The sequence below is a fragment of the Cetorhinus maximus genome, chromosome 1, assembly GCF_964194155.1.
Source record: "Cetorhinus maximus chromosome 1, sCetMax3.hap1.1, whole genome shotgun sequence".
Lineage (NCBI taxonomy): Eukaryota > Metazoa > Chordata > Chondrichthyes > Lamniformes > Cetorhinidae > Cetorhinus > Cetorhinus maximus.
Window position 1 is genome coordinate 72,396,746 of NC_135879.1, and position 12,694 is coordinate 72,409,439.

A 12,694-nucleotide genomic window follows, 5' to 3' on the forward strand; every position below is an offset into this window, starting at 1 on the left:
ACACGGCACTCACCCTTCCCAATTGCAAGAGGTCATTGAACCGCTTGCGGCACTAAGCCTAAGTGCGTCTCACCACATTGTGGGAGCTGACCCTTTCTGACACTTCCTCCCAGGCAAATTTCAACATGTGTAGTGGGGGGGGGGGGGGGGGGCTCCTCCTCCTCTCGTCCCTTGGCAGAAGGATGTCGCGTCATATTGCCATCTCCTCAAGGAGTGCAGTGAGGCATTCATCTGAAAATCTCGAGGCACAATGCCCCGCCAACCTGCCCTCCTGCTTGGCCTGCTCTTCGAGACCGTTGTCTGACATCCTCCTGTGTGACATCTGTGGCACCCTTTGGAAGGCTGCCTGTGCTGTTCTTAAATAGGCCGCCAGGTCGCCATTGGACCCAGCGGTCATTGGACTGCCGCTGCCGCCCACCCCCTCCTGCTGTTCTCGGGAGCCGTGATTCATGCAGGGCAGGCCTTAATTGGCCTGCTCGCTTAAAATGGCGGCGCGGAACCGATCGTGGGCAGCGATCGGCTCCACGTCCGCCCCCGCCTGAACAGCCCGCCCACCATAGGAAAAATTCACCCCTGGTCTTGCCAGAGATGCTCACAACCAGAGAAAGAATATTAGTTTTATTAAGGGATTCAAAGTAATTAATAATAATTAATAGTTCTTAGATAATTGGCAAAAGAACCAGGGGAAGTTGAGGAGAAATGGTTTTATGTGGCAAATTTTGATGCATGATTTTACAATTAAGAAGAGATTTTACCCACATCCAGGAAACAGTTTCACACCTCTCAGGGCAGTGAGATAACAGGCTAGTCAGATGTCTCCTAAATGACAGTTTGACCAATATTTGGAAGCCAGTGAGTGCTGCCGTGTACATTTATTCAAACATATACATTGTGGATTTTGTTCCCTAGTCAAACAGCAAATCAGAAACTAGTGAGGTAGTTCAGGTCTGTCAACTCTGCCTATTCCATATCTGCTTTGGCAAAACAAACAAAAAGTATTTAGCATGTGAGTTTTTCAGATTACTAGAAAAGTTATTAATATTATGTAACAGCAATAAAACCCATCAGTGTAATTGGTTACAGGATTCCTTTATTATTGCAAACTATACATACAGTAAAAAAAAATGCAGCATAGCTTTTCATTTTATAATGCAAATTCAGTCTATTAGGAAAAATTAATGAAAATGAGTCATATTATTTATGATTTTCCTTTAGTCCAGATTTCAGGAGATACATTTAAGAACTGACAATCATATGTTCCAAATAAACAGCATACAATGTAATGTTATGTTAGTAACTACAAACAACATTGATTTTAGTTGACAAAGGACTTAAAAGACTCAACTGTAATATGCATCAAGGCGGTGGAATTTTAACATGTCTATACAATCAATTAACATGCTAACATAAATACAGGGCAATTTAGTCTATAGCAAAATTGTTAAGTGCTACTGCTACACGTTACTGGTATATATTTATTTTCCATAGGATGAGTGCCATAACTATTGAAAAATTATTTAAAATTATTTTTCTCTTACCCCATGTTTGCGGCTGCAGTACTTATGCTGTGATCAGTGTGCTTAAATATACCTGAACTCCTACCTTTCATACACAAAGAAAAAATATGTCTAGTTTTAAGTTGAAAGGCACATCGTAATGTGACTTCTATTCATTTTTAAATTGGTAATTAAAATTACATATACTTTTAAAATTGGAAGAAAAAAAAAGAAAAAAACACTCAGGTAGTCAAGGCATCCACATTTTTTTAGCAATGTTTACGTAGAGATATGGCAAAAATGTTTTGTTGCCATAATCTTCTCTGTCTAAAAATTTTAACTGCTGCAAATTCCACCATAATAATGTTCATATGTAAAAATTAACTAATTATTAACAAATTATTTTTTGTTTATATATTGATGACATAAGTACATTTTAGCCTTTGCCATCTGAATAACCAAGAGGTTCAAAAAAAAGGCAAACCAAAACTGTGATTAGTGGTTTCAAGGTCAACAACAATGAGCAGTGCACACAAGTCATTTGTGGAGGAGCAGCCTAGGTTTACTGCATCACTGAGACAATGTACAATGACAGGACACAATTTAAAGGAAACTATTTTTCAAAACATAATTGAGGTTTTCTCATGTGTTCTAGTATTGTATTTCTCTTAATTGGTTTGGATTATAATTTTTAATTTATGTTTTCAGAATGACAGAGTTAAGATGTACTGCAACAATTTTTAAATGGATGTAGACCTATTTCTGGAGTAACCATGTTTGAGGGTATAATTGTACAAAATATACACGTTGAGTGAATATCTTTTGCCATTTTTAATGTGTCTAGTAACTCATGAGATTTCACTATAGAAACGTGCAAAATATTAAAGTTCATGACATTTCCAGACTACCATATGTAGCCACCCACATCATATTCATCATCATCATCTTCATCATCTTCATTGTCAACTTCATCATCTTCTTCCTCGTCATTGGTATCTTCCTCATCGTCTTCATCATCTGACCATTCATGGAAGTCACCACTGCCAAAGTCACCTGAAATCTCTATATCACCACCTAGAAAATAAACCACCAACAAAATATTTACTTGTGAAAACATTTGTCCTAGTCAGACAACAATGTTTTATGTATGAAGTGCAATTCTAATCTAATTCCAAAAAAGGCAGAATTAGAGACATGCATGTAGCATTCGGAACAAGGTAGGTGAATTTGTGGCACAAATATAAGTAAATGGGTATGATCTAACTGCCATCACGGAGATGTGGCTGCAGGGTGACCAAGGCTGGGAACTGAATATTCAAGGATATTTGACATTTAGAAATAACAGGAGAAAAGGAAAATGAGGTGGGGTAATGCTGATAATCAGGGATGAGACCAGTACATTAGTGAGAGGGGATCTGAGATCGGAAGAACAACATGTCGAATCTGTTTGGGTGGAGCTAAGAATGAGCAAGGGGCAGAAAGTATTGGTAGGACTTATTCATAGGCCACAAAACAATAGTGGTGTTGTAGGGCACAGTGTAAATCAGGAAATTAGTTGTGCATGTAACAAGGGTAATATAGTAATCACAGGTAACTTCAATCTACATATAGGCAAGGTAAATCTAAAGAGCACTAATGCTGTTGAGGACAAATTCCTGGAATGTGTACAAGATGGTTTTCTTGTGCAGTATGTTGAGGAACCAATTACTGAATAGGCTATTTTAGATCTAGTATTATGCAATGAGAAAAGACTAATTAATAATCTTGTTGTAAAAGAATGGGGAAGAGTGACCATAATATGATGGAATTTTCCATTAAGTTTGAAAATTATGTAGTTCAATCCGAAACTAAGGTCTTAAATCTAAACAAAGGAAACTACTAAGATATGAGGGGCAAATTGGTTGTGGTGGATTGGGAAAATACAGTAAAAGGTATGATGGTAGACAGGCAATGGCTAGCATTTAAAGAATTAATACATAGTATATAATGAATATACATTCCTTTAGGGCACAAAAATCCAACTGGAAAAGGGAGTCAATCGTGGCTAACTAAAGTTAAAGGTTGTATTAGATCAAAAGAAGAGGCTTATAAAGTTGACAAAAAAAAGTAGTAAGCCTGAGGATTCAGAGCATTTTAGAATTCAGCATAAGAGGGCCATGGAACTAATAAAGAAAGGGAGAATAGAATATGAATGTAATCTAGCAAGAAACTGTAAAAACTTCTATATGTAAAAAGGAAACAAATAGCAAGGAGAACTGTGGGTCCATGTAGGCAGAGACAGGAGAATTTATAATGGGGAATAGGGAAACTGCAGAGAAGCTCAATAATTACTTCGTGTCTGTCTTCAAGGAGAAAGTTACACCAACAGACACTAACAATAATAGAGAACCAAAGGACAAGTGGGGATGAGGAACTGAAAGAAATTAGTATTAATAAAAAAGTATTAGGACTGAAAGTTGATAAATCACCAGGACCTGGTGATCTACATCCCAGAGTGTTGAAAGAAGGGGCTATAGAAATAGTGGATGCACCGGTGGTCATCTTTCCAAATTCTACAAATCCTGGAATGGACCCTGCAGGTTGGAAAGTTGAAATTGTAACCCCACTATTTAAGAAAAGAGGGAGAGAGAAAACATGGATTGACAGATCTGTTAGCCTGAAGTCAGTAGTAGGGAAAATGCTAGAATCTAATATAAAGGATGTGATAACTGGACACTTTGAAAATAACGATCCCATTGGGTAGAGTCAACTTATGAAAGGGAAATCATGTTTGGCAAACTTGCTGGAGTTTTTTGAGGATATTATTAGCAGAATGGATAAGGGGGAACTGGTATAGGTGGTGCATTTGGATTTTCAGAAGGCTTTGGGAAAGGTCCCATACAGGAGATTAATAAACAAAATTAGAGCAAATGGGATAGGGGGTAACATACTGGCATGGATTGAGGATTAGTTAACAGGCAGAAAACAGACAGCAGGAATAAACAGGTCATTCTCAGGTTGGCAGGCTGTAACTAGTGGGGTACCGCAAGGATTAGTACTTGGGCCCCAGCTGTCACAATCTATATCAATGATTTGGATGTGGGGACCAAATGCAATATTTTCAAGTTTGTGCATTATACAAAACTAGGTAGGAATGTGTGCTATGAGGATGATGCAAAGATGCTTCAATGGGATTTAGACAGGCTTAGTAAGTGGGCATGAAGGTGTGGGCAGATGGAATATAATGTGGATAAGTGTGAGGTTATTCACTTTGGTAAGAGGAATGGAGGTGCAAAGTATTTCTTAAATGGTGAGAGAGTGGGAAGTGTTGATGTCCAAAGGGACCTGGGTGTCCTTTTTCATAAGTCACTGAATGCTAACATGCAGATGCAGCAGGTAATTAGGAAGGCAAATGGTATGTTGGTCTTTATCACAAGAGGATTTGAGAATAGGAGTGAATATGTCTTGCTTCAATTGTATAGAACCTTGGTTAGACAGTACTTGGAGTATTGTGTAACCTTGTGTTGGTCCCCTTGCCTATGGAAGGATTTACTTGCCATAGAGGGAGTGGAATTTCACCAGATTAATTCCTGCGATGGCAGGACTGTCCTATAAGGAGAGTTTGAGGAGGCTGGGTCTTTATTCTTTAGAAGACTTAGAGATTATCTCATTGAAACCTACAAATTTCTTACAGGGTTCAACATGGTAGATGCAGGAAGGATGTTTCCCCAGGCTGGGGGGGGGGGGTCTAGAACCAGGGGACAGAATAAGTCTCAGAGTAAGGGGCAACCATTTAGGACTGAGATGAGGAGGAATTTCTTCACTTAGAGGGTAATGAATCTTTGGAATTCTCTACCCCAGAGGGCTGTGGAAGCTCACTCATTAGGTATGTTCAAGGCAAAAATTGATAGATTTCTAGATATTAATGACATCAAGGGATATGGGGATAGCACGGTGAAGTGCTTTTGAAATAGAGAATCAGCCATGATCTAGTTAAATGGTGGTGAAGACTCGAGGGGCTGAATGGCTTATTCCTGCTCCTATATTCCTAATCACCTGTCAGGTTCATTATGAATGTAATTGTAGTTTTAAGTAAAAGAATTATCTGTTATACTTTACACATCTTAAAGAGAAACTAGGGAGCGGATCTCTCCCCACTTGCTCAGTGAGTAAATAAATTATATATTGCAGTATTGAACCATGAGGATTCTCTGTTTGGTTTCAGGTTGCGGTGAATTAGTTTTTGGCGATAATGTGTGTGCTACAATTAGCTTCCGTGGTTCAGGCAATAGAGGTGAAAAAAAAATGCCACGATTCCCATTTAATTCACTGTTTCTGAAAAGACAATAGATGTTATTTCAAGTGTTTCTATAGCGCTACAGGAAAGTGTGAACATAAGAACATAAGAAATTGGAGCAGGAGTAGGCCATTCGGCCCCTCAAGTCTGCCCCGCCATTCAATAAGATCCTGGTCGATCTGCTCCAGGCCTCAACTCTTCTTTCGTGCCAGTTCCTCATAGCCCTCAACTCCCTGATATTTCAAAAATCTATCAACCTCCTCTTTAAATACTTTCAGTGATCTAGCCTCCACAACTCTCTGGGGTAGAGAATTCAGGCATTCATTACCCTTGGAGAGAAGAAATTCCTTTGCATCTCAGTTTTAAATGAGTGTCTCCTTATTCCGTAACTATGTGCCCTAGTTTGAGATTCCCCCACCAGTGGAAACACCTTCTCAACATCTCACAAAGTGAAAGCAAGGAGTGCGGAACATGGCTTAAGAATGAATCTGAAGAAGACCAAGACAATGGTGATAAGCAGAGACTAACCCTGGAAGTGAAGATTGAAGTAAATGGACAAGCCCTGGAAGAAATGAAAAGGTTCACATACCTTGGGTGGATTATCACAAATGTTGGGAGATGTGATTGTGAGATCCAAAGGACAACTGAGATAGCCAAGATCAGCTTTGTCAGAATGAAGGATGTATTATTATCAAAGAAACTGAACTTGAACCTTAGAAAAACAATGCTGAGCTATTACATTTTGTCATCTATCTTATATGCCTCGGAGACTTGGCCAGCAAACAAAGAGATTATTTATAAGTTGAATGCATTTCAGATGTGGACACATAGGAGAATGTTCTGCATATCCTACACAGGCTAATGAAGAAGTTCTAGAAATGGCTAGAGAAAAGAGGAAATTAGAGCATAACATAAAAGAGAGAAAGATACAATGTTTTGGTCACGTCATTTGAGTAGACGGTAGACAGAGACAAATATTGGAAGTGAAGATTGACGGCAAGTGTCAGAGAGGGAAGCAGAGGAGGCAATGGATGATGGATATAATGGACTGAATGCAGTTGACCTATGTGGAATGTGTAAGGGGAGCACAGGACAGGCAGAGGTGGAGATCCATGGCAGTGAACCTTCTGAGAAGAAGATTACATTAACAAACAGCAGATTTATGCTGTTGTGAATGATGCTCAAGCAATGAGAAGTGAGCACCGGTGAACAGTAATTAACCAAAACTGAGGAAGCCCTGCCATAGATCACTGACAGTAAGATGCAACAGGTAGATTTATGTTGAAGAAAATAAGAAGTTATGGCCCACATAACTATTTATTCACTGCCTTATATGCATAATTTAATCAGAGTCTCTGGATAGCGTCTTTCATTCTTCCGGAGTGTAAAATCACTTTGCTTTTGATATTAGTTGCAGGCTCTCTGGTGTATTTTGGTGAATTTACCTTTTCACAGCAATCTAATGGGCTGTAAAATGCTGTGTTCCTGGAGCCATGCACATTTAACTCTGCTAAAACAGTGAATTAATCTTTTTATAGGCCTTAACGTACAGTATGGTTTGAACAAACTGCACTCCAGATCACATTAATCTACATTTTGGTTTTCATTGCATGTTTTAGCTAAGAAGTTTCATATCTGTTTGACATTCTCTAAACTAAATTAAGTAATTAAGATGCAACTTAAAAGAGATTTTGACAAAATCGTACATCAATGAATAAAAATAGAACTTTTTTAGTAATTTGCAATTTCAAAACAATTTCATAAAACTAGGACTGCTATATTGAGAACTTCTGCATCACCAAAATGGAATAATAGCTCAGTATCAGATTATGGAAATGTCAGTTGATGCTTTAATTAAGTAAACATGTGATTTACAGGCCTTTGGATTTTGCATGTTTTTTAAATATGAGACTAAAAATATGTGACTAAAAGTATTGTTTTGGTTTTAGTGCATACCACAGTCTGGTGATCCACTTGATCTAGATCCTCTCATTTCATTCCCATAGCGATCAACGCACCAGCATTGTCCCACACTGCCATGACACTGGGTCGCTTTATAATAACCATCTTCATCACAGGTTGGAAGAAAAATTCCTGAAGTAACCAAATACATGTCATGAAGTATGCATGAGAACATTGGAACTAACAACGCTCTGATTGCAGCAGATGATATATCTTGTGTCACTTCTACCTGATCCCTGCTCAAAAAAGGAAGTCAGCCTTGGGAGCCTGGAATCATCTTGGATGCTCTCTGGTAAAAAAGTAACTCAATTATGAACCAAATAAATTTCAAGACACCTGCAATAAGAGGTTGCTGCAAACATTCTCTCAGTATTTACTATTGGGAGCACTTAAAAAATCTGTGAGCAGTTTTCTTTTCAATATGGTATTTGAGTGTTATTTACTAATATAAAAGATAATAATAACCATTGGACTCAACAATTCTGGCATTAACTCTAGCATTAGTGCCTTGCCATGGAAGGAGTGAGGTAATTGAATAAATGGCTACAAAATTTTCTGGTGTTTCCCAAGTGTCCAATCTTCTAAAATAACCCGCAATAAGGTGAACCAAGTCTCTCAGCCTTCATTTAACATTTGCTTTGACATGAACTGCCAGCAGAATATTTGAATAGTTAATCTGGTGGTTGCCACTAGCAGTGCAAAGTATGCAAAGTACCCATGGAGCAAATTTATCCCCGTCAGTAACCCATTACGATCTCCTGAGAAGAAAACCCTGAAAATTGCTGTGGCTTTAGCACATTCATTTCAAATATCTTTCTCTGCTACTTTAATGGATGTGTTAAATTATTTAAACTAAATAGGTTAAATATTTTGTAAAACAAAAAAAAGGAAATTGATAAAAACATATTGAGAGTTGAGGAAATAATGTTGTTCATCATAATCTCCAGGCTTGTCATCATTTCTGCAATCCAGGTAGGGGGGCTGGGGGGGTAGAGGTTAGAAAATATGAATCCAACAATATTGAAATTAGAGGACAAAGTTGGAACATAAACAGGAAAAGATATATTTTCGTGGTACTATTCCACTACTGTTAATTTATTTTTTGCCCTCAGTACCATTATTAGCACCAATTGGTATCCTAATGACAATTATTCCAACTGACATATATGGAAGTAATGGATAGCATGCATGGTCACAAGGCAGGTTGCATGATCCATATCCTGCGCCTAACCCACACAGCCAGTTTCTTCTAGAAGAGGAACCTTCACATTACTAATCTGTCAAAACAGGGGGTTGGTTACTTCTGTGTGCGGGTGTGGGTGTGCAAGTTTGGTTGTGCACGCATGAATAGTTAGGAACAGAATATTGTTCATGCAGCCTGCCTTGCCTGGCATCCCTCCATATTCCATCCTTTTCTTCCATGCATGCCACCGCCATTGGTCCCACCCTCTGGAAACAGCATCTGGGTGCAAAGTGAATTCCCATCAACCACCAGATTATATTGCAACAATCAGTGGTCAACAGTTATTTAACTCAATTTTTAAAAAATATTGCTGAATAAAAAGAAGAGTTACCATTGATTCAATACAAGCAACTGACACATTACTGTGGTGAAAAAAATGTTCAAATAAATAAAATCACAGAATCATAGAATTACAGAATTGTTAAGGTGCAGAAAGAGGCCATTCAGCCCATCATGTCTGCACTGGCTCTCCAAATGAGCATTATGACTTAATGCCATTCTCCTTCCTTTTCCCCATACCCTTGCACATTGTTTCTTTTCAAATAATCATCTATTGCCCTCTTGAATGCCTCAATTGAAGCTGCACACTTCCAGGCAGAGCATTCCAGACTCGACCCACTCACTGTGTGAAAAAGTTTTTTCTCATAATGCATTTGCTTCTTTTGCAAATCATTTTAAATCTGTGCCCTCTCATTCTAGATCCTTTTATGAGCAAGAACAGTTTCTCCCTATCTACTCTATTCAGATCCCTCATGATTTTGAACACCTCTTAGCCTTCTCCCCTCCAAGGAGAACAGTCCAAACCTCCCCAATCTATCTTCACAGCTGAAGTTTCTCACCCCTGGAATCATTTTTGTAAACATTTTCTGCACTCTCTCTAATGTGTTTACATACTCCATATAGTGCGGCACCCAGAACTGTACACAATGCTCCAGCTGAGGTCTAACTAGCATCTTATACAAGCTCAGCCTAACCTCCTTACTCTTGAACTCCATGCTTCTATTAATAAAGCCCAGGATACTATATGCTTTATTAACTGCTCTCTCCACCTGCCCTGTCACCTTTAATGATCTAAGCACACATACACCCAGTCCCTCTGCTCCTGCACCCTCTTAAGAGTTATACCCCTTATTTTATATTGTCTCCCCATGTTCTTGCAACCAAATAGCATCATCTCACGCTTCTCCACACTGCACTTCATCTGCCACCTATCTGCCCACTCCACCAATGTGTTTATGTCCTTTTGAAGTTCTATACTGTCCTCCTCACAGTTTACAATGCTTCCGAGTTTTGTGTCATCCACAATGATCATTAATATATATCAGGAAAAGCAAGGGTCCAGCAAATATCTCTTCTAAATGTTAACATAAAAGTACTATTGAAACAAAAATACTAACATGTATGTCACAAAAATATGCACTTAATATTTAAATAAAATGCATAATTCAACCATTTAAAATCTGCAACAAATAACTAATATTCTGTTTTTCTACGTTAGCTTCTCTGATAAGCATAAATGCATTATATGTTCAATATATTAGAAAAGACTAAAATAATTAGTATGATATTAAACATACCCTATCACAATTGGTAAATTATCACAAGAAGGTTTGTTAATTTATTTCTTTACACATTATTTTCACTGTTTGAATGAACAGCTTGTTCAAAAGAATAATCTATAGCTCACCAAGCAGCTTCTTTCCCCGTTGTTGTCTTTGAATATTGCTCAGTTCCATCTGGCAGGGCGGGTCTGAAATGAATTCAACATGTTATCTGAAAAGGTTTCCAGATGATCAAAGATAAAAGTGCTCAGCTGCATCCATCAGATGCATATGATGTAAAACTTCCAAAACATTTACACTTACTGATCATTCTGCACTGCGGTAAAATTAACATATTTGTTTATAAAATGAAAACCTGAGATGATGGTGGTATTTTGTACAGAACAAGATTTTTCTTTAATTACAATATTAGCAGGGTATTTGGCTTTAGTGGGAGTAATTAGATGGGCATAATATAGGAAAGCCTTTTTGTGTGAAGCGGCACTATGCAGGCTAGGTTGATTACCTGGGAGCAGACAGCACCGTGGGCCATTACTGATACGCATTCCCCGTTGATATCATTGAGGAAGCCCGCATGGTCCATGTGCATTCCTCATTGATACAACTGAGAAATCAAGCAGAGGCTGCACAGATAGTAGACTGTGTGGCACCAATTTACACAAGCAAATTTTTTCAACAACAACCTATATTTATATAGTGCCTTAAATGTAATGAAAAGCCCCAAGCCACTTCACAGGAGCATTATAAAACAAAGTGTGACAATTGAGCCATGTAAGGAGAATTAGGTCAGATGACCAAAATCTTGTCTAAAGAGGTAGGTTTTAAGGAGTGTCGTACCCCAAGGTAATTTGAATTCCTGCTGATGGTATGACCTGGACAATCCACCATGATACTGTGATGGCAGTTAGGCTGTTTTTGCATCTACAGTGGAACTAGTTACTTACCTTGTCAAAGTTTGCAGGGTTGGGGGAGTTCCTCTGTGAGTGAATATTTCATGGCACATCCCCCTCAAAGGCCCTGGGAACATTAATGATAACTATCCAGTTTACCGGGGAGATGTATGCTGCCCTTCACCCACATCTACCAATGAAGAGCAATCTGAATGCCACCACAGGTTCCTCACAAAGGTTGATTAGCTTATTAAAGTCCCTTTACCAAAATTTGGTTGGCCTCTGATTTTTGAGATCTTTATCTGGGCTCCCAACTAGGACTGTCCAGGTATGTATTGTGAGATCAGGTGTACATGCACTTAATGTACACCAAGTGCTAACTGGGTACCTAGAAGAGGAAACCACCCCAGCAGAGGATGTTCCATTCCCTGGACCAGCCCCTTTATGTTGATAGAATGTTAAGACAGGCAGAAAGGCCCCATTTCATTATGCCGATAGAAAAGGCTTTACAAGGTAAGAACCTGGTTCCCAGTCAGTCTGGAACATCTCCACTGGACATATATCAGGAGATTGCTGAAACACCCATGCAATTTTAGGACCTATCTCTTTCATCAAGCAAGATTATTAAGATTATTAAAGATTGACAGACTTTTCTTTTGCATTGATGGCCTTGCCGACTAAGATTATGGGCCTGAACTTCCTCAGAGTGGCAATCTGACACTGATTGTCACTCCGCTCCCAGTTTCTTACCCGAAATCCTGTCTTGCCCGACCTTTCGACGCAGGCCAGGAGAGATCCAAGCAGTGCAGCATGTCCCCGGGGCCTAGCATCAAGTGCAGTTCTGTTGAAGGGAAGAAAGCCATGCCTGCTTTTTAACGGCACTAACTCCCATAAAGCGGGGAATTTAAAGATCCAGTAAAGTTTAAAGGTACTTGACAGGCCAAGGAGAAGGAAAGTGCATAAGGTAATTGGGTAGCATTTGGGGGGTTGTTGTGGGGGAGGGTTGGGCCTCGGGGGATGGTGGGTGGAGGGTTGGGGCCTCAGTGGGAGGGGGCTGTCAGGCCTCAGGGGGGTGTCGGGTCTCAGGAGTGTGGGGGTTGAACCTCGGGGATGGAGTGGGGGGCTTGGGCCTCGGGGGGGTCGGGGGGCAGCGGTGTCAGGCCTCGGGGGAGTGTGGAGTGTGGGGGTTTGGCGGGGGTGTGTGAGTTGGGGGGTGGGTGGGGGGGGTGGGTGTTGGTGTGAGTCTATGCAATTGTTACCCAGAA

General features: G+C 39.6%; 1 protein-coding gene across 7 annotated transcripts in view; it reads right to left on the reverse strand.

Moving 5' to 3' along the window:
* Positions 1-1,073: 1,073 nt before the first annotated feature.
* spock3 (SPARC (osteonectin), cwcv and kazal like domains proteoglycan 3) overlaps positions 1,074-12,694 on the reverse strand; it is a 708,975-nt gene continuing 697,354 nt past the window's right edge. For all 7 annotated transcript variants that reach the window (XM_078542382.1, XM_078542400.1, XM_078542363.1 and 4 more), the window contains 3 exons: positions 10,665-10,727; positions 7,729-7,866; positions 1,074-2,570 (listed from right to left, as the gene is read on the reverse strand). In XM_078542382.1, the coding sequence (XP_078398508.1) occupies positions 2,401-2,570; positions 7,729-7,866; positions 10,665-10,727 (371 nt within the window). In that variant the 3' untranslated portion in view covers positions 1,074-2,400. The remainder of the gene's footprint in view (positions 2,571-7,728; positions 7,867-10,664; positions 10,728-12,694) is intronic.